Source organism: Triturus cristatus, chromosome 6, assembly GCF_964204655.1.
Source record: "Triturus cristatus chromosome 6, aTriCri1.1, whole genome shotgun sequence".
Lineage (NCBI taxonomy): Eukaryota > Metazoa > Chordata > Amphibia > Caudata > Salamandridae > Triturus > Triturus cristatus.
The window spans coordinates 681,666,141-681,689,525 of record NC_140589.1 but is presented as its reverse complement, the minus strand read 5'-3'; the positions used below and the strand labels follow the sequence as shown (position 1 = coordinate 681,689,525).

General features: G+C 45.0%; 1 protein-coding gene across 2 annotated transcripts in view; it reads right to left on the bottom strand.

Moving 5' to 3' along the window:
- HACE1 (HECT domain and ankyrin repeat containing E3 ubiquitin protein ligase 1) overlaps positions 1-23,385 on the bottom strand; it is a 339,965-nt gene that overhangs the window by 265,957 nt on the left and 50,623 nt on the right. For both annotated transcript variants that reach the window (XM_085611183.1, XM_085611184.1), the window contains exons 2-5: positions 22,708-22,762; positions 12,271-12,360; positions 1,340-1,444; positions 378-453 (exon numbers count right to left, since the gene is read on the bottom strand). In XM_085611183.1, coding sequence (XP_085467309.1) covers positions 378-453; positions 1,340-1,444; positions 12,271-12,360; positions 22,708-22,762 — 326 coding nt within the window. The remainder of the gene's footprint in view (positions 1-377; positions 454-1,339; positions 1,445-12,270; positions 12,361-22,707; positions 22,763-23,385) is intronic.

Sequence of the window (23,385 nt, the reverse complement as noted above, 5' to 3'; positions counted from 1 at the left end):
CTGAGTCACTGATATAAGGTGGAATTTGAAAATTACAATTTAACCAAGAGGTTAATTGGGGAACAAATACGCAGTTTATCAAATCCAGGCAATATGAGCTATAGACCACAGGTATGAAGAAACAACTGAGCTGTTTAAACAAGACAAAAACAATTATTAGAGCATGAAAAAAGAAACCATGTTTAATAATGGTGACCAGACTTGTGCTAGCTGTACTTTATGTCCTGAAGAAAGTGTCAAAAACAGAAATGAAAAAAATAGGAAATAGAACATTGTTTAAACAAACAGAATAAGTTGTTTGTGTATATGATCTTACCTTAAAATTTGGATTTACACTACAATTGTAACAAAAAAGGGAATCTTTTGGAAATACTTACAGCTGTGAGCCCCTCATTATTGCAAATGTTTACATCTGCGTTGTACTCCAGCAATTTGCTCATGCATTTTTTCTGCCTATAAGAGGGATTAACATATAGATCAAAGGCATGTTAGTATTGTGCAAATAATCTGTTGAACAGAAAGATTTGGCTCAATGAAAAATGCCTTAACTTGCAAGATTGCTCTTATACAACGGTTTAACATCAAATATAAGATATTGTTATGCAACAAAGATTAATAGTACATGCTTACACTAGTTTCTTCATACATGTAGCACACCACAGCAGAACTTACCTTGTTTAAAAATTGTAGTTAGTGGAATATTTAAGAGCTTGTATCAGGACATATTTTAAAAGGTGTAAGGCCTCATTATGAGTCACATTTGAATTCAACCAATATCTCAATTCCCTCCCCCGACCCGGGATTACCACCAATGGAAAGGGGGGGGGGGTGGATGGGAATATAGCAGGATTCACTCAGAAATAAGGAATTGCCAGGGGATTTTGTGGAATAACATGCCAGATTTGCATCAACAGACATCGGATCCACCAATCGCATAGTTCACTTGAACTTATAATGAGGCCCTAAGGATTGACAAGAGTTACAATTGCAAAACCCAGCACTATGTGAAAGAATAGTTCAGTCATAGTACTGTATTAGCAAAAGTACTATCTTATGAAAAATGTAAAATACAAAACTCAATAAAGATCTACCTCTCGTCTAATCTCTTCTCTTGCTGTGGGAGTAACGGAAAAAGCTCAAATAGAAAGAGCTCAATAAAAACCAGTATCTGAGACCAAGGCATGCATTAGTAGCGGTTTTAGATTATAACATGGAGATGCAACGGATAATCCTTCCAATGGACAGAGGAAAAGTCTTTCTCCAACTAGGTAAATCATGAAATTAGCAACAATGACAATTGAACTTCGCACTGGTTGAATGAAAAAATCATATTTCTTACCCATTTCTAGCTGCCAGGTGAAGAGGTGTGCATCCAGAGATATCTTGATAATTTGGATTTGCCCCCCTCTTTAACAGTAAAATCAAACATTCTACAGACCCACAGCTGAAAACACAAAAGAGAATATTAGCATCACAGCTTGCAAAAAAAAGCAGAAAAGCAGGTCTGTTTTAAAAAGACCATTGGAATCAAAATGTCAGAATAATGTGAACATAAAGATGAACTTGAAACAATTACTCTGATAGGGAAAGATAACAGTACCTTAACAATTATGAAAAACCAAAAATAATTTTTAAGGAGTATCTATGGGATATGGTTGAATCTTTGAAGAAGAGAATGCTTGATGTAAAATATCAATGCTTTGACAAATATAACTATGTGGAACAAACATCATCTGTAGAAAAAGATTATTCAGAATCATCATTTAGGATGCTCTGTTAACCTTTAGTCAAGTATGGGCTATATGCTGAATCATTCAAGTCACAATAAGACTGTCTCTCAGTAAAAAAATGTACACCTCCACCTCAAATCTGAGATACTGTTTCAGGAGCCACGTTTGCCAACATCCACTAATCCTACACTAGGATTCTGGCTCATAATCATGTACTCTTAGCACTAGGCCATGGTTCAGGTGCAGTACAGACAGGCGAGAGACGCACACTGGGCGCGAGGCACAGGGGGCAACTGTCAATGGAAGAATACTGTCAATGTTGGGGCCAGCACGGACTTCCAGGCACAAGAAACCCAAAACAAGCCCTGCCTACATTGCGGGCACAAGTACAACAGGTTACGCCGTCTCAAGCCACTTTTGGAAGAGAACTATACCATAAAACCCTAATAATGTCTTTCGTGAAATTAGGTCACATGAATTAGAATGCTGGGTAAATGTATCCAGAGTGAGCGCAATGAGTGTAGCTGAGCCAGCTCCCAAGCTGTGAGCAGCATGGACTGGCCTGCCAGCTTTGCTTGGTCTGACCGTGCTAATTACTATACTGCAGCGCTCCAGCCTGACAGCTAAGGAGGCGCTATAATGCGTGATAATGATTTTTATTGTGAGAACTTGCCTTCAAATGCATTAGGCTAAAGCGTGATGGGTGGCACTTGACAGGGCTGGTTCTGTGTTCAGTGCACAGCCAAACCTCCTGCAGAACTGGTCGGCCTACACCATTGCAAGCCAAGCTTGCAACAGGCTAGCTGCACTCACATCATGATCGGATGTCATATCAATACACAGCAATCTTTGGAGGCAGACTAAGAACAGGCCACTGGCCAACTGTGACCAGTGCCAAGAAATGACACTCAATCCACATCCAATGTTATGTTTCATACAGGTGCCGGATATAGGCTCAGGTAGCAACCAGACCTTTCACCTATAGTCCCCTGACATTACACTACATAACGGTTCTTAGTACCGACCTTTTACCTAGTTACGGTAATGCCTAAAGGACATGGAGTTTTCTCTTATAACTAGCTTCATTCATTATTCATGAGGATTCTTGGAATCACAGGACTACAATCTCCTGCATTACAACTATGTATAAGGGTCATTCCTTCCATCATCCTAGTCCGACATGACACAGCAAGGTATATCTCCTGGGAGCATCGCTTTGGGTATATAAACACCATATCTTCGCTAAGGCAGGAGAGGAGAAAAGGACTTCCATGCTGACACACTGACGCAAGACGCTGAGGTTCCTGCACGCAGATACTCCAGCTCGCAGTGGTCTGACATCCCTTGCAGGGTGTCCATTTCGAGACCAAGACGGGGTACCACAGTCTCTTACTTCAGGTAATGGGGTTGACTTTATCCTAGAAGGATTCTTGGCTATACACCTACATACATGCTAGGTACATCTAGTTAGGGTAGTTTCGTAAAAGTACCCATTATTACTGTCATATACGTTTATACTTGCTTGCCTGTATTAATTGTTTTAGCACTATGATAGGAGTCTACCATCCTTGTACTCTATTGGTGCTTACCACTATTTATATCGGTTTCTGTCTTTTGGTTGTTTCAGCACACCTATTTTACATTAGAATGAAGCTGGTTTAATAAATGCTTATTGGAAAACATCCCCACAGTATATTCTGTGTATTTCCCTGAGAAAAAGTGAGCATGAGTGACTGAGCGAAAAGTACTATACTGTTTCCACTATCCCGGACGGGGCAGAGTTGTCATGTTCGATAGTTGCCAAGAACTAATCTCTCCTTGGTAAGAGGGGTTTATAGTGGCACTGTGAGCTAGCTGGTATAGAAGGCTAAAATACCCGGGGACGTCTGGAATCAGTCTGTACACCAATCTCGCAGTGTATATGGTTTAAACGCGCAGATCCTATATAGGTTTATAGGACCTACATGACACCAACAGGCTGCCAATTGAAGTGGGTGAGTGGAATACTCTTCCATAGTTAAAATTAAGCATATATTAGGAATATACATAATAGGTAGTGGTATTGATAATCTATGACAAGTTGCTGCAGCTATGTTCAATATTGTAAAGCTCTGCGAAGCTATAAGTCAACAAATACAGTGAAAGTATGCTAAAACACTGGCTATTATATATACTAGATACTTGCAAGGGTCAAAGAGGAACTAAACCATAACACAATTTTATTGTGATCTTCAAATGACAATCAATATTTATCGAAGTAGTGTAGAGAATGTCTTCAGTTTTGAGTCAGGTTTCTTTCTATGGAATAGGATTCTCAGAGTTGGATCAACAGTGCTTATTATCTCTTGAGGGGACAATTAATTTTCTTGGGCTTTTCATTTCATTTCATTAGTCTTTATTGTCGATGCATTTCATCATAAAAGACATTTACAAAACATTAAAAATGTAAGTACATGTTTTAAAAAACACGATTTTAAAAAGAAACTTGATCAAAGTGGTTAAAAATGGGCCAATGTCTTAATGCCTCTTGTTTCTGATAAACCAAACCCAGGCCAGGAACTTAGCAACAGCAATAGCAACATATTCACTGGGCTCAAATCTCAACATTTCAAGGGCTTCTGACCCTTGCCTAGTGCCTAATGTTTGACATAAAGGCTTGAGCCATTTAGCTCGAGGTGCGGCATAGGCAGGACATACAAAGAAAATATGACCAACAGAATCAATACAGTCAGGGCAACTTTTACATGAGTCACTAGACATACCCTTCCACTTTTTGGTGAAAGAGTTAGTCTGGAGTGTGCCTACCCTAAATTGGTGATAAAGTTTCCTATCACAAGGTCTGGTGATGGTATCCCAGTATGCCTCGAGGAATGGGGTTCTTTTTTGGGCCAGGAACCTTCCCGTCAAGGACTCTGCAGTAACTGTATTAATATGTTTCTGCTGCACCATAGACCAGTAGAGACTCTTGAAGTCTTTCTTGGAAGGAAAGGGATTGTTAACCGGGTCAATCCATAAGTTAGCCAATCCCATAGATTCCAAGAGCAGCCTGGTCTGTTTGAACCAAGGAATGTTGCCAGCCCCTAGGATAGAGCGCACATCAAGGAAGGCCTTTGCATATAGGTCCAGCTCAGGGACTGTCCATAAGCGCCTCCAGAAGGCCAGTGGCTTAAACCTCGCAATGTCTTCAAACGAATGACAGCCAAGGTCCAGCAGGAGGGGTTTAACTGGAGTGGAGCAAGGAAGGCCCGTAAGTAATCTAAAAAATTTGTATTGTGCCTTAACTAAATGAGTAAGATCTGCAAAACCCCAGAGCTCAGCACCATAGAGGATCGCAGAGTTTATCCTCGCATTAAAAATTTTAATGGGGGGGCCCATCATTCTCGACTTTGATTGCTTATGTTCTTTAACTAGGCAACCAGAAAGCTGGGCAAATTTTAAAGATAGAACATCAATTTGCGGCCTCCAGTCCAGCTTATTTTCAAAAACTACACCTAGATAAGTCATAACGTGTGTACGCTCAAGCAGAGTTTTGTCCATAAAAACATGTCCCTTTATACATCTCCCTTTATTAAAAACCATATATTTGGTTTTGGACACGTTGACCGCCAGGTCAAAATCGGAACAGAAATGCGTAAAGACATTAAGTGCCGCCTGTAGTCCTGATAGGGTCTGAGAGAGAAGTAGGGTGTCATCGGCGAACATAAGGAGTGGGATTTTGATACCTCCAAGCGTGGGAGCGTCCGTCGATTTGTTGGAGTAGTACTTAACAACACTGTTGATAAACAGTAAAAACAAAGTGGGAGCAAGTACACACCCCTGCCTGACACCCCGATTGACCCTGAACCGTCCAGTAACCTGGCCCTGTTTTCCCCAGCGGACTTGAGCGTAGTTGTTATCATGGAGCCTAATGATAATATTCAAAAGGGCTGGGGGAAGCCCAAGCTCCGCCAGTACGCTCCAAAGTTTAGTTCTATTGACTAGGTCAAATGCTGACCGGAGGTCTACAAAGGCAGCATATAAAGTACCGCCACACAAATTGACCGTTTTCCAGACAATCAGTTGGAATTTGAAAGCCTGGTCGATGGTACTGGTACACGGTCTGAAACCGGCTTGGAGAGGAGAGATGATGTCCTCCTGCTCAATCCAAGCCTGGATTCGTGCCAAGATCATTCTAGCGATAATTTTCTGGACCGAGTCAATAAGACTAATTGGGCGGTAGTTCCCCGGGCATGAACGATCACCTTTTTTGAAGATGGGGAGAATCTCAGCCCCCCCCCAGGAATCTGGGATATCTGCCCCTCTGGCTACGGCATTGGCAAAGTGTGCGATGTAGGGCACCCAGTTCACTGAATCAGATTTAAAGAGATCTGCAGGAACACAGTCCATGCCCGGCGCCTTGCCACTTGAAACCTTACTTAGAGCCTGTTCGACCTCTGCGCAGTCAAAAGTTAAAGTTATAGGGAGGGAAGGATCCCCTGTAATAACTGGGGCAGGCCCCTCGACAACTGTGGGGTCTGAGAATTGGGATTCGAAGTGGGTCACCCAGGCTTCCGGGGGGACATGATTGGAGGGGACCTGGCTATTCTGGCTGTTACCCCACTTAACAGTATGCCAGAAGAGGGTTAAGTTCCGGTGCTTGCTGGCAGCCAAGAGGTTGTTCCAGTGATCATTATCCCACTCCTGTTTTGCCTTGGCCTTCACCTTTTTATAGTGTATCCTGGCCAATCTGACCTTATCTAGTTCTTTATTAGCAATGGCAGATTTTAATTTGCAATAAGATTCTCGGCAGGTTTTATTATACCAGGACGATGGTTTTGGAGTTATGGATTTCTTGGCCTTACAAGGTTTTAAAAACAGGGATTTAAGGCCAGTGAAAAGATGATCATGTATGCATGATGCTTTACTAGTCACATCCTCGGTGTTCTGAAGAGACTGAATGTCCACCAGGGCACCGGATACCAAGGAGCTAATCCTGTGCATTAATTCAGCATCCATTGCAACTTTGTCCCAACGTACCCGCCGTTGGTCATTAGTTAAAACGGCTTCCGCAGTGACTAATTCTGTGGGTTTGGCTCTCTGGGCTGGGCAGAGTAAAAGACTTAAAACCAACGGATTGTGATCACTCTCCGGGCGGTCTAATATCGCCATATCACTTAAAGTGTACCAGAACTCGATTTTAACTAAGGCATAATCAATTCTGCTGCTACAACGACGGCCGTCTGAGAAAGTCATCTTTCCCCCCCTGTCAGAGGCAGTCCTCCCATTGGCGGCCCTAAATCCCCGCTCCATACATAGTCCCATCCACTGTGTGGCTGACTCTGTCCACCTCTTAATAGGTGGGAGATCGAGGGAGGGAATATTTAAAATTACGTCTACTTCCCAGGTTAATGAGTCTAGAGTAGACAGCAGAGGTTCAAAACAGCAGTTTAGATCACCCACAATCAAAACATTAGTATGCATGTCAATAGTGTCAAGAAACCCATCTAATAATAAAAAGGTTTTTGTGCCCCGTCCCCCGGGGAGGCCTCTGTTATAAATATTTACAATTAGGACTACAGGATCATTTTCATGTTGCAAGGAAATAATTAGTAGGTCAGGGCTATCAATAACTATTTCCTTGATTGAATACCCAAGGGATTGCTTAACCCAAATACAAAGCCCACCAGACGGTCGGCCCCTAGTGCCACGAGTTGCCCCCTTAGAAAAATTCACATACCCTGAGAGATAGATCGGGTCCACAGCCCATGTCTCCTGGAAAACCAGGATGTCGTGGGTGTCTACCCAGCCTACCCATTCTTCAGAGGATACCCTGGTACCAAGGCCCGCAACATTCCACGAAACCAGGGTCAGGGGCATAGAACTAGGTGACATTGTACATGGTACTACAGATGTTGGGGTAGTATCGATATTAATATTAATATTAATGGGGCCCCTAGTCTCGCTTATAGTTGGGGAAGGATCAATGGGGGGGAGAGGCGGACTAGTTGGGTGGGGAGACAGAGTACTGAAAGTCATATTTGCCAAACCAACTTGGGCCCCCCGAAAACACCCACTCCCTGCTTGCACTGGGTTAACTGAACTAGAGCAAACTTCCCACAAGTTATTCGATTCTACCAGGTGGGGTAACTGTCAGTCAACCCCATCTAATGAGCTCAAGGGTGTGTAGAAGTTTGACAAGGGGAGATGGAAATCCGGCCTTAGCTGATGGTAAGAAGGCCTGTTTACCCTTTCCCAAGCATAGGACATATCACGTGTAGTGACAGTTGATTTGTGTGGGAAAAAATATGACAAATCCACTGTGGAAATGCCAGTCCCTCTCAGGGTGTTAGAAAAGGAACAGATATGCCTGACAACCCTCGGGTCGCGAAAATTTATGATCACACAGTCACCCTGCACCTGTTTAACTCTGTTGCCCAACCAACATACCCTGCGGACGGTCATTATTTCGGTCCGTAGACCAATAGGTAATGGCCTGTTGGTATTTAGCCAGTGTGAGACTTTATTCTTTAAGTCGTTATGACACTCAGACTTTGACTGGGGAAGCCGGGGTACATCCAACAATATAATGGTATATGGCTGCGACTCAGGTGGGAGATTGATAGTCGGAAAGTTTTGATATAAAACAGCTGCCTCAGGGATGGTATTACAATCCGTTTCTCTCGGGACCTCAATGTTAACCTGAGGACATGGAACGTCCACCTCCTGGACATTGTGTGTCGGGATGCTAGGTAGTACTCCATCCAAAGGTGAATGGGCAGTGGAGGCAGGCCTAGATTTATCCACAATGTCATTGTTAGAGGAGGTTGCATGGTCAACAGAAGACACTGCAATCTTCTCCAGCAGGGACGTGTTGACAGATACCATACCCTCTAGCTTCTCAAGTGAGGAGGCTAAACGCGTAACTCGCTCCAATAATGGGAGGAGTAATGATTTAAATAACTTCTCTATAGACTTGAGAAGATCACAGGTAAGAGAGTCTGCGTTTGGTAGAACAGGGGAAGGGAACAGGGACTTCGATCCACCAGATGCCAAATGTAAGCTAGCAGACGTTGCAGGAATTTGAACTTCGCTTGTAGGTGCAGATTTGCGTGGGTTGGACGCTTTGGGGATTTTAGCTCTTTTCCCCTTAAGTGGTGCTCCCATACGTTTCCTTTTACTTGGAATGTGCCTGGGCTTTGAAACCTGGATCATTTGCTGGTCAGTGGTAGGTTGCGGGATATCAGTACTGTCAGTGGTTTGATCACCACTGGTGTCAGGGATACTAGTTATCTCCTGAATATCCACCAACGGGCAATGATCGAGGGTGTCCGGCAGTACATTTAAAGTATCACCAGTAGAAGGAATTTGAGGTTGACTGTTTTCAGGCGAGACAGCCAACATGATATTGCCAAGGGATGATCTTTTGGCAGCAAGTTCTAGGGACACTCTTTTTTCCGTTAACAATATTTCGTGTTCAAGAACACGAGCAGCTCTAGTAATAAAATTGTCAAGGGTCCCTGTAACCTGACCCCCTACGCTGTTTCTTGCCACCTTCCTGCCAGACCTTAAGGAGGCCATACTTTGGGGAATGAACAAACAGGCGTTCAAACTCACACAATAGGAAACAGATAAACCTCCGAATATAACAGGAGGATATAAGTCACCAAAAATGTCCAGCACACACTACAATGTTTATACTCAAGATATGGGCGGCCAATATTAAGTAAGCAGGACACCGGTTGACAAAGGTGCATGTACTCACAATACCGGCTGGGTGAGTGGCCTGGTCAGATCAGCTCGAGTTAGGGAGGGGGCCCGCCCCGACCACAGCCGCCCACGAACGGCCACAAACGGCCCGCTCTTTGTCCGGTCTTCGTCCAGGCTGCGTCCCGCGCTGCGGGAGTGGGATGGTGTTTTGAAGCCTCAGGAGTGCGGGGGGCGGGCCAGCAGGGAGAGCGGACCGGAAGCTCTCCGTCGGTCTTGCAGGGACTTCTGGGAATTGAAGTCCCCGCACGCTCGCAGCCCTGCAGCAACAACACGCCAGATGCCGCTTTTCGTCCACAATGTTCCTCACAGGTGTCGGGTGAAGTCTCCTCCACGAGACGGGCGAAGGGGCGCCCGCGAAGCGGGTGCGCCGAGGAGTAAGCAGGGTCCAGATAAGTAACAGGTAAGCCGGTGTTTCGCAAATAGACCAGGGTGACCCACTCGGCTATCTACAACTGATGTTTTGAAGCCTCAGGAGTGCGGGGGGCGGGCCAGCAGGGAGAGCGGACCGGAAGCTCTCCGTCGGTCTTGCAGGGACTTCTGGGAATTGAAGTCCCCGCACGCTCGCAGCCCTGCAGCAACAACACGCCAGATGCCGCTTTTCGTCCACAATGTTCCTCACAGGTGTCGGGTGAAGTCTCCTCCACGAGACGGGCGAAGGGGCGCCCGCGAAGCGGGTGCGCCGAGGAGTAAGCAGGGTCCAGATAAGTAACAGGTAAGCCGGTGTTTCGCAAATAGACCAGGGTGACCCACTCGGCTATCTACAACTGATGTTTTGAAGCCTCAGGAGTGCGGGGGGCGGGCCAGCAGGGAGAGCGGACCGGAAGCTCTCCGTCGGTCTTGCAGGGACTTCTGGGAATTGAAGTCCCCGCACGCTCGCAGCCCTGCAGCAACAACACGCCAGATGCCGCTTTTCGTCCACAATGTTCCTCACAGGTGTCGGGTGAAGTCTCCTCCACGAGACGGGCGAAGGGGCGCCCGCGAAGCGGGTGCGCCGAGGAGTAAGCAGGGTCCAGATAAGTAACAGGTAAGCCGGTGTTTCGCAAATAGACCAGGGTGACCCACTCGGCTATCTACAACTGATGTTTTGAAGCCTCAGGAGTGCGGGGGGCGGGCCAGCAGGGAGAGCGGACCGGAAGCTCTCCGTCGGTCTTGCAGGGACTTCTGGGAATTGAAGTCCCCGCACGCTCGCAGCCCTGCAGCAACAACACGCCAGATGCCGCTTTTCGTCCACAATGTTCCTCACAGGTGTCGGGTGAAGTCTCCTCCACGAGACGGGCGAAGGGGCGCCCGCGAAGCGGGTGCGCCGAGGAGTAAGCAGGGTCCAGATAAGTAACAGGTAAGCCGGTGTTTCGCAAATAGACCAGGGTGACCCACTCGGCTATCTACAACTGATGTTTTGAAGCCTCAGGAGTGCGGGGGGCGGGCCAGCAGGGAGAGCGGACCGGAAGCTCTCCGTCGGTCTTGCAGGGACTTCTGGGAATTGAAGTCCCCGCACGCTCGCAGCCCTGCAGCAACAACACGCCAGATGCCGCTTTTCGTCCACAATGTTCCTCACAGGTGTCGGGTGAAGTCTCCTCCACGAGACGGGCGAAGGGGCGCCCGCGAAGCGGGTGCGCCGAGGAGTAAGCAGGGTCCAGATAAGTAACAGGTAAGCCGGTGTTTCGCAAATAGACCAGGGTGACCCACTCGGCTATCTACAACTGATGTTTTGAAGCCTCAGGAGTGCGGGGGGCGGGCCAGCAGGGAGAGCGGACCGGAAGCTCTCCGTCGGTCTTGCAGGGACTTCTGGGAATTGAAGTCCCCGCACGCTCGCAGCCCTGCAGCAACAACACGCCAGATGCCGCTTTTCGTCCACAATGTTCCTCACAGGTGTCGGGTGAAGTCTCCTCCACGAGACGGGCGAAGGGGCGCCCGCGAAGCGGGTGCGCCGAGGAGTAAGCAGGGTCCAGATAAGTAACAGGTAAGCCGGTGTTTCGCAAATAGACCAGGGTGACCCACTCGGCTATCTACAACTGATGTTTTGAAGCCTCAGGAGTGCGGGGGGCGGGCCAGCAGGGAGAGCGGACCGGAAGCTCTCCGTCGGTCTTGCAGGAACTTCTGGGAATTGAAGTCCCCGCACGCTCGCAGCCCTGCAGCAACAACACGCCAGATGCCGCTTTTCGTCCACAATGTTCCTCACAGGTGTCGGGTGAAGTCTCCTCCACGAGACGGGCGAAGGGGCGCCCGCGAAGCGGGTGCGCCGAGGAGTAAGCAGGGTCCAGATAAGTAACAGGTAAGCCGGTGTTTCGCAAATAGACCAGGGTGACCCACTCGGCTATCTACAACTGATGTTTTGAAGCCTCAGGAGTGCGGGGGGCGGGCCAGCAGGGAGAGCGGACCGGAAGCTCTCCGTCGGTCTTGCAGGGACTTCTGGGAATTGAAGTCCCCGCACGCTCGCAGCCCTGCAGCAACAACACGCCAGATGCCGCTTTTCGTCCACAATGTTCCTCACAGGTGTCGGGTGAAGTCTCCTCCACGAGACGGGCGAAGGGGCGCCCGCGAAGCGGGTGCGCCGAGGAGTAAGCAGGGTCCAGATAAGTAACAGGTAAGCCGGTGTTTCGCAAATAGACCAGGGTGATTCATTCTCGGGAAGATCTAGAAGCTGCCAATACATCCCAATCATTCGGTCAAACAGTGAGGTCTGCAAAGAACAGATGGGGGGTCATTTTGCTCCCTGTGGATAAATGTCTGAAAAAGACACTTTAAAAATATAAAACCTCAGTGCCAGGTAAGAAAGACAAAAATTGTAACTTACTTGGCTGCAATATGCAGCAAGCTCCTCTTCACACGACCAAAGGCGTAATTCACGTCAAATTTTGAATTTGAAAGTAGTTCTGACACAGACCTGAATGGGAAAAAGCAATGTATTGAACATTTTACAAGTTAGTGCTAAAGAATATGAATCATTTAAATACCGGGACTAAGATAGTATTCTGTACACCACCCTGCCTAATCTTCGTGTTAAAGCTCTTTGAAAGCCCCAGCATTTGGTGTTGTGCTGTCCTGTAATATTTAGTGGTAGTGTGAACAGAACTACCATTAGTTACACGCAATCAGCAGGAAACATGACGGTGGAAACAGTCACTAAATTGTTGGTAAGACTTTTATCCGTGTCCCAAAGGGCCATATTGGAGACACAGGAAGATGGCAAACATGTGAATGGTAAGCATGAAGGAAATTACACATCATTGAAAATATCAATGAATCTGAATGTTGGGGTGGAAAAAATTGTAAACGTAAAAGAGGTTATGAAGTCTTCTGATGAACTAATACTAAAGACATATGTTAACACTTACAACGGCCCCACAATAACTTGGTTGACTTAAGTCAGGAAATAAAACTTTGTTTACATTTCAAACTAAAACAACGGTGCACTATTGTAAGCAAAATTGATACATCTCCCTCCGCCTCCCTCCCTCCTCTGTGCAGCACCCAATAAATAAATAAAATAACTTTAATCACTGCACAATCATCCATCCTTCTGTACATAAAATACATTTCTAGCTTACCTAGACTCCAGAAAAAGAAAGAGCAATAGAGCACTCCCCATTCCAAGGTGCTCAAACAATGCTATATGCTGCTGCGACATGTGGCAGGTTTTACCCACCACAAACTGCGTGATTAACCACCATGTGTGTCCACACTGTAATCAATTCTTGTGCATATATGGGAGATTGTGCTGAAAATGGGATTATGGGTCACATTGCGATTGGTCATTTAAGTGTGATCACGCTGTACACCGAGGTAAAGTAGCAGAATGTGGATTTGTGAGGTAGTATCTTCGGAAGCAGGAACAACTTCAATAGAGGGGTGAAACTTAGAACAGGGGATCGTTGATGCTAAAAGACCCACCAACACAGATGGTGCACCATGTGTCACATGATATCTGCTCTACTCACATGGTTTTCCAGCGTTTGGAGGCTAGGCATACTTGATGTCCATGGAGGTTCTGCAAACACCCCAGGACATAGCAGCAACATTGGGAGCTTTTTTTAGGAGGCTGACGGGGGGCCCGTCATCACTAGACACAAAGCTCCACCTTCTCTGACCCTGCCCCCCCCCCATGATTTGTAAAAGTAATGGGCTCAAGCTCCCCCTTCTCACACCCTGACCGTTTAAGAATCTGTCTATTCTCACACAGTATTATTTATCTCAAAGTTGCCTGGTCTAGGCTAAATAACATGATCAGACAGTTAAAATGAGTAGGAAAGCCATGTCATTCACCTCTCGTGACTCCAAAGAACATCGGAGTACTAGATCCCAAGTGTGATAACCAACACCTAAGCTTTTCAAGCAAACAAAAGATAAAGAAGTGTCCATGAATGCCCAACTGGAAAAACTTTTTGGACCAGCCACTAGTTACCAGTTGACAGAACGTCCACTTTCCGGCTGCTTTGCATTACCTACAATGCACTAAATGGTAATGGCCCGGTATTCATCAGGAAGAATATGAATAAATACAGCCAACCCAGGAACCTTTGCTTTAGACTGGCACTTCTTCTCACAATACAAGCATACAAGGGAAAAAAAACATTGGCAGCACACCTTTCTCTGTACAAGCAGCCCAACTGCGGAACTCGTTAACAGAAAAGATATGGTCTACTGAGAACCATATGCCCTTCAGAGACTGGTTAGAAGCTGGCTCTTTCCTACATGATCACAAGGCTCACCAACAACTTACAGCAGTAGCAAGAACAAGATACAGAAAACATGTCCGTGCAGGTTAGTTTCCAGACCACTATCTGACCACGTAGCCCAGAAGAGGGAACTCTAGCCATAGAAGATCCGGTCAATCTCAGAGGAACACACCAATCAGAACACCCGGAGACTTACTTATGTTCAGGTTCATGGGAAGAACACAATAGTCCCTCTATGGAAACATGATCTGCTTCTCTGGTTTATTTCAGGAGTTGAGATGAGTTCGCATCACTCTTTCCACTGCTCTGTGTGCATTAGAGAATTACCATTTCTCTTGCTTTATTTGCTTAACAAATATGTGGGTACGGTAGATAAACGATAATGTATTGAAAATTACAGGGCCTTTTGATGGTGGTGCTGACCACAAAGTTATGCCATTGGGCCAAGCTGGAACATTTAGAGTGGATAAAAAAAATATATATATACATTGAATTATAAATATAGCCTTAAGGCAAACTCTTGACACACAGAACATCTAGGGCAAAGTTACATATTGTATAGTGTGTAATGTGTCATGCATTTACATGACGTACCACAAAACTTGTTTCACAATAAGAAGAAAAACCGGAACGCCTAGATATAAAATCTTTTATTGATACGCATCAAGGAGGAAGTGAGGGTATAAACAAAAAAACTCAAAATATAGCATGCTGAGTAAAACCAGCCACTTACAGAAAAAAATAACCAATTGTGGCTCGCGATTACAGCCAATGGTCTCCGCAGGACAAATCCCAAACTATAATTTTATTTGTGCTTCTGTAACGTGTACGTTTCTTTTTGCAGTGGTAACCAAGTATGCATTATCTTATACACAATAAACAAAGGGCTATTAATTAAGATTGAGAAATTCTCCAGAATATGGTTTCCTTTCACTGATAAGTTTGTTGCAAAGTTGAAAATGATACAAAGAATATAAATTGATGAAAATCACATCTATATTTCAATCTTCGACGTATGCTTGGCAATAGCAACATGCCAATAAGGACTCGTCAGATAAATATAACAAGCATTGGCATAGCCAATAGTTCTCGCCTTTGGGACCTTATAAGTGCTTAGCCATGCAACAGTTGACGTTGTTGCACCAAGGATATTGTGCTGCATAACTAAATACTTAGAAGGTCCCAAAAGCGAGACCTATTAGCTATGCCAATGCTTGATTTTCTTCTAGGCCGCCAAGCTTAGTTGCATGGTCCGTCAGTGATTGGCCATAACCTCCTTGTTCAAGGGGGTATGCCAGACTTAGCGGGACCAATCAGATTCTCATGCTAGATTTCCACCTCTGCACGGACAATATTCAACTAGACATTCAGTTCGAGGTGGGAAACAAGTCTAGGGCAGCTCTCAGCGCCTGTTTAAACAAAATGTATCACTGGAAGCAAGAAGGCATGCTTGCTGTCAGTGAAGGCACAATAGAGATATTGCATCTAATGGTGTCCAACACTTCTCCATTGATGTTTTCCTGACCGGAGGCCCCACGATAAACAGCTCTTACATACAAGTATGTGCATCAAGAATCTATTTCCCCAAAAGCAACTATGGTTGGAGTGTAAGACTATCCGCACCGCCACACGGAAGCCCTCAGCAGCATAGAACGATTTCCAGCAGTCACCAATGCATACGAATCCACCTCAGGTCAGTCTAATTCACTTAAATTCCCTTAAGTCTACTCATAAGCACTTCTCTGGCTTTCCAGGGTGTTCTGCTGTTGAATTCTCTGCTTCTTCCATCCAGGTTATTGATAATCAACTTAGTTTTAGAAGACAGTGAATACTTGGCTATTCGAGACTGATCAAGGCTAGATACTCTGTTGTTGGAGGATCTTTGCCGCCATACCCCATGTGGTAAAGTGCTCTTTCCACTGCATGCTTTGCAGCTTGTAGGTGAGTAATTACATAACAGGGTGCACCTGTGGGCGTATTAGAGCAGATCCTTGTCAAAGGGGTCTCCACCTCCTAGTCGAAGGCCTGAGAATGAGAGCTGCAAAGCGCTCTGAGTGTTTACATGATGGAGCTTAGGTGTTCCAAGGTAAGGCCTTTGTGAATTCTTCACTTAGTTCCACTGTGTGCTTGGAGGATTGATCCTCTAGAAAGGGGTCAGAATATGTGGAGTTCCTCATTCTAGGGTAGTTGGGGGCACAACACACTGCTTGGAAGAGGTGAAGCTAATCTGAAGATTGTGTGGTGCAAGATTATTATAGTAATCTAGGTATCCATTGTGGCGTGTGTGTGTTTTGGATGCGAAGGGCATCGGCAGAAAGTCAGACTATGGCGGAGTGGATGGTGCTCCTGAAAAGCACTTGCACAGGTAAGGGACCCAGATAGCCTCTTGTGTATGAACTATCACAATGACAACACGGTTTCCTTTTGTCCATCAGAGGTAACCGCAGAAGTGGCAGTACCACTGGTCGCACATGGTCTGTACGCACATTTTTCAGAGAGGTGACGTAGGGTGCTGGTAACCAGGACATGCCTTCCAGAGCAGTGTCTTACACATGTACCACCAGTTTAGTGACCAGTCTATGCTGCACGTTAAAAGAGTCAATATTTGGTGGAACCACTGAACCAGGCCACTCTAGAATGTATTCGATTTTTCAGACAAAGCGGAAGTGGTCAAAGTGTCTGATGCTGGCATGGCAGTCATACAAGGCTATCATTTCGTTCAAAAAGTGAACACTTCAACATCAGTGGAATTCTGTGAGCTGATGTATCTTGTCAGAGCTTATATAGAGGCTGAATTATCGGTTGTCCAACTAGAATTCAAGTATGATATATTCTGGACCTTGTTTCGGATATTGCCACTCCCTTACTCAAATGCATTTGTACCACCCAATTATTTTCACACATAGATGAGCAGGTTCCAATATGCTTCGTCCCTACCGTGCCCTGTTGTACGTTTGGCTATGTTTGTACTTTATACATGCCAGTTCACAATCCACACACTTGCCAGCAAGCTCAAATAACTGGTGTATCACAGAGGGGAACAAACAGTCCAACACTGTAACAACCACATTTTAGATTTGCCCACACCATGCAGTCTCAAAACCATCACAGTGCAAGGTACCCTAAAGATATCCAAGTTAGGCTTACCATTAAGCCTTGGACATAGTAGGCAAGTCCTCCAGCGTGACATATTTCACACAACCATACACCATTAATCCGGTTTTGGTCTACCATCCACGATCAAACCACCCAGAGTACTGCAAGGCCATAACCAAGCACTAAGACACACAGCCAATTGACATATTATTGGCTGTATGTTCCCATGAGGAATCCAGACTCCTGAAACTTCAACGAAGATGGCGGGTTTTGGGGGATAGGTCTTCATAAAAGTGGAGGATTTGTGCCAGCATCACAGATTTTAATGTTGAGATTTCCTGTTTAGCTAACAGTTAGCTTTAGGCAGGGCAAGGAAAAAGATGCAAAAGGATGCACCTTATAAATTTTGTTTAAATTCACGGTGTTACAAATTTAAAATAAAGTGACAAAAAATTGGGAGATTGAAGGATACAATGCAGTGACAAAAAGAGGAACCATATAAAGAAAGAACTGTAGAGAAGTGTGCCTGATCAACGAAGAAAATGAAAACACGATTAAAAGAAACCGATATTGGTAAAAGGAAAGACACCTAGCGAAAGTAGAAAGATGGAGAGTGAGGAAAGGAAGAGTAAGAAGGGAAAGAGATGAGGAACGAGAGAAAGGAAATAGAGAAGAAAAAGAGAAACATGAAAGACAGATAAAGCAACGAGACAGCAGTGAGACAGAGGAAAGAGAAAGATGTGGATGGACGAGAAAGGATAGTAGGAAAAACACAGAGTCTGAAAACAGTCAAGAGAACTGAGAGGCAGATGAAGGAAGAGAAAAAAAAAAGAGCTAGGAGAAATGAAGGAAAAAGAAAGGCAGGAGAAAAAGGGGAGAAGGAGGAGAGAAGACGAAAGAAAGAGGGAAATAAATACATGAAAGGGAGACAAGTAAAAGACAGGAAATTAAAAAAAAGGAAAGGGAAACGGAGAATGCAGTTGCAATGCAGCAATGCAGCTTGTAATGATACACTCTCACAATTCACTAATTGTGAGAAACATTGGGTCACATGAATTCACTTGGCACACTGCAGGCACATGGAAAGCTGTGCTTGTGTCTGGGCGGAGCCAGCACACCCAGTCATGATATGATCCCATATTAACGCACTAACTGGAGAAAAATGGGGTCACATGAATTCACTTGCCACACTGCAGGTGCATTGAAAGCTGTGCTTGCATCTGGGTGCAGCCTGCGCAGCCCGTCATGTTACAAACCCCCACAATGCACTAACTCGGAGAAACCTTTGGTTACATCAATTCACTTGGCCACTGCAGGGGCATGGAAAGCTGTGCTTGCATCTGGGCGGAGCCAGCGCAGCCCTTCATGATACAATGCCATAATCACTAACTCTGAGACACATTGGGTCACATGAATTCCCTTGCCACACTGCAGGTGCATGGAAAGCTATGCTTTCATCTGGGCGGAGCCAGCGCAGCCCATCATGATACACCCCCACAATGCACTAACCCGGAGAAACATTGGCTTCCATAGAAAGCTGTGCTTGCACCTGGGCAGAGCCAGCGCAGCCCATCATAAAACACCCCCACAATGCACTAACTCGGAGAAACATTGCGTCACATGAATTCACTGGCCACACTGTAGGCGCATAGAATGCTGTGCTTGCACCTGGGGGGAGCCCGTCATGATAGGATGCCATAATGTACTAACTCATGGAAACATTAGGTCATATGAATTTACTTGGCACATTGCAGGTCCATGGAAAGTTGCGATTCATCTGGGCAGAGCCAGCGCAGCCCCTCATGATAGGCCCCCACCCTGCAGCATGAGAGCTTTCCCTTAGAGTGAAGGAAACATTAGCAGATGGAAGGATTTGATATTTTACCAATGCTGGCTCCTGTATTCACCGTTTAAAAACTAACGCGCCGCCAGTTACTGTTCCGTCGATATGACGGGAATTATCGGATTTATAGTTATCAGAAGGGATCAGCGCGCCGGCGGACGGAAGTGTTTCTTTATGGGATATAATTAATGACTTTCTTGAAAATATTACAAACCGCTTTCAAAAATGGGACACGCTTGAAAGCGCCTGATTGGAAATAGATTTTTACCGAATGGATTTCAAACAGACCTTTAAAACAGAACAACGTGTGCGGTAACACACTCCTGCACAAAACCACTGTAGCACTTTACAAATAAAATACCCTTCAAAGTTATTAAAGGAAAAAGCAGCGCGTTCATAAAATAAAATGCGAGGGCAGCGCCCAGGTCAGTGTGAAAGGATTCTTTGAGAAGAAGGTGCTGATTAATATTAAATATTATTACAACAACAATCTTAATAACAATATTACTACTAATAGGTATCTTCCAAAACACCATTATGATTATTTTATTTTTAATATTACTCTTCTTGCACTTTTTTTGTTTAGATGTGCGCATTTACCTCTCCATGACGTCTGTTGATGCACAACTGTTGTGAAAGATCACGGTAAGTAATTTCCCATATGCACATTTGCCTGAGCCGTTGGCTCCTGAACTGCGTGGGCTCCACCTCATCAGGAGACGAGCATTGGCCGCGCAGCTCACTCAGAACATCAAAGCGGTCGAAAGCGGCCGAAAGGAGGGGTGAGTGCAAGCCGAGGTGACAAGAAGGGCTGGGCAAAAAGGGAGGCGGGAATGCCAGCAGCAGAGGAGCCTGATCAAAGCTGACGGAAAGGGAGGGGGAGAAGGGAGGAGGGAGTGCGAGCAGCAGCTGTGCACGTGCACGCCATCGTGCACCCAAGCTTCAGGCCTGCAAAATCATGTGGGTAGCACTTTGAAAACCCGTATACTAAATGCTCTCCGAGCAGCGCATGCGCACTGGCTCAGCAAGACCTAAAAAACAACTTGTCCTTTGCTATATTTTACAAAAAGTTGAAGATCGTGTCTCACAAAAAACGAGACAAGATGCATCAAAGAGCATCAACTCAACACAAACCGCGTAAGAATGTCAAGGAAGGTCCGATGAAAAAAAGGGATAAGTGGTACAAAACGATACAAGAATATACAAGGAACCAAGCAAACGACCTTTGAATGTAAAGAATAACCACTGCACTGCAGCCGATGGCAATGACCTACATACCCTACCGTTCAAAAAAGCACAGATACTGAAAATCGTAATGAGGAGACTTCTGTTTTGCAGCTCTCCAGACAATTTAAGATCGAGCCTCTGGAAAGATACAGCAAAGCTACACTCAACGCTAAGTAAAGATTGAACACTCCAGTATGGCACGTTGTGAAATTGTGAAAACTATACTGGCCCAGCAGGCAAGGTAGAATTATAGGTAGTCAACAGTGAATACAGGAGATATTTTTACAGAGGGGTTCTGAGTGACAGATGGATGAGAGCAAATCTCGAGTTGCCTAGGACGTGACTCCCAACCCAAGGTGAACAAAATTCCTATGATGTATTGCCACCGAGCAATAATTTTCTGATTTTCTGTTGCAGCAGGTCCCCCAAGTCATCTCACCAACTTGTAACTGCTAAATTGGAGAGAGGAGTCATAGGGAAGCCAAACACAATACAGCCACTCCTGCCTCAGCCTCCTGCCCTGTGTGTCACCTGGTGTCCTGCCACCTAACCCAACCACTCTGGCCAAATACTTAAAACAAAGCGTATCTGGAGTCATTCTACCCACCCTCAACACCCACTGCATTTACCCTCACCTCTCTGTCCCAATGTTTTTTTACAAAACAGGTGTCCTCCCGCTCACCTAAACATAAAACAAGGATTGGCAAAGCCAATATGTTTCGCCTGTGCCACTGGGGAGCAGTCCGATTGGCTCAGCCAAGGTTTTTTTTCCCCCAGTATGCCGCGGTGTGTACAAGCTTAGGCAAACGAAAAAGCATTCCAAAATGACCACTGCACATGTGACGTGTCCCGGAGAACTAAGGGATTTCATACCACTGCATTTAGTGCAATAAAAGTACCCAAACATGTAAACATCTACATATATAAACAATTGCTTGTTTACTGGTCCCTATTCATGTTCTCAAAAAAAAAATAAGAACCCCAAGACAAGATGAAGCAACAAGTAGTAATAGTTAGTGCTCCTTGTTGATAGTTACATGCTAGCAGTAGTGCTAAATGTAGCAGTAATTCCAGTACTAGTGGTATTGGTAGTTGTAGTAGCAGTAGAAATAGCATTCGAAGACTAAAGAAGGAGAACGTGAGGTTAGGTTTGGCAGGATAGTAATGTGTTAATGTCAAGTCATAGAAAATATACAGAACACCCATAAAAATAGGATATTAGCAGGTATTCGCCAATATGTGCCAGCAGTTTTAGCACCAAGTATTGGCATGGAAGTGTATTCCTAGAAACTATAGGTGTGTGTGTGGTACCAGAACTAATTTGTCACCCAACACCACCAGATTTCATTGGGGTATGCTGTGACCCTACATCCAAGCAGGTGCATTTTGTCTGACAACAAGCAACCTGCTTGTCGTAGATAGATGGATACTTGGCTAACTCTTTGAAATTTATGAATGTCAGTGATTTCAAGGACTTGCATTTGTCCCCTAAGAGTGGAAAGCAGAACAGCAAGCAGGGGGAAATCCGAGCACAAGTAGGAGCCAACCTTCCCCATATGAGATTTCTGGATATTTACTGAATCACACCCAGCAAAATCCTCCTACCTTCCTCCGTGTAGAAGGGTCGGCAACTTCAAAAATCTGAAACATGTTCCGATTCTAAAGAGGCTTTTGTAGTTATACTCCGGGGTCAAAATCAGTACTTAGAGAACCATCTCATGGGTCATTTTCACATTACATATTGTGCATATTTGTAGATGTATGTCTGAGTGAAGACTGCTCATTGTTCTTCCATTCCACTTTCCAGATAATTTCAGTTTTTTGGGTGGAGATCCACACTTGGCAGGTGATGCCTGAACAGAGATAGGAGCCTCATGTCTTCTGTGAAGCCGGAGAATAAACTTGGGTGAACGCTACACTGGTGTGGAGAGGAGGGTTTACTTCCTTTTGGCCATAAGCACCATGCATATGCATGGCTACACTTCTGGTGGGTCTAAATAAACCACAGGGACACATCTGAGGATCACAAAATGTCCCTTTCATTAACTACAGACCTATTAATGATCACTTTGATGCCTTCTTTACAGATCAGTTTGTTGGCATATTGGAGGTGTAAGTATGTGGTAACATGAGCTGCATTTCTATAAAGATCCAGAATGTCTTGAGATGGCAAGCTCATGCTTGATCTCCTTGTTATCACCACAAAGGTCTCAAAGTTTGGTTCAAGAGTGTCACTTGTCCTAAGAATCACTAAGTTGTTACACAATGCTAGGAAACCCAGCTTGAACGTGCTGCAACCACTCAGCTTCAACTCACACGCTAGACATATCAGATCCCTGTTATTGTCTAGATTAAGAAGGTTTCAAAGTACACTTTTTATTATACTCACCTGTGCTGATCAGCCATAACCATCGGCATTAACGTGTAGACAGCAGTTTCATTATCTAAAAGGAAATCATAGACACAATTAAACATTCATCATGATTCATTTTAACTCCCACCCTATATACTTGCACACAAAAGTAAACCGGTCGATTAAGGTCTGTGGATTCTGTATAAAGAGCAAAACTTGTGGAGCAGGTCTCCTAAAAGGGATTAACATCAGTATACACTGGCAGCTGCAGCATTTTGTGTGACTCACACAAGCATTATATTTCAAAAACACATCACAAAAGACGTTACTCACATTGTCCCACCCCGAGTTAACCCACCTTCTTTTCTCGCTTACTCACCTTTTCCGAGGCCACCATCACTGGGTGACACCATAGTCACTCGCTGCTCTGAGCCCTCCTTCCTTAAAGATTAAATCACTACGCTGAACACACCTAATGTCTTTCATTCGTTAAAGTCTGACCTCATTCTGAACAGTGTGCCCACAACTTCGCCCTTAAGTCCACAGAAAATGACAGTTACCTAGCAATTTCTTCCTGGATAAGGACACTCTACGGAGTAAGTGTGAAGAGTATTTACCTCGATCTTCTGACATCTGTTTATATTGACCCAAAGGCACCTTACACTGATCCTGAATCACTACAATTGAGGCATGTTATTCTCATTCATCTTCTAC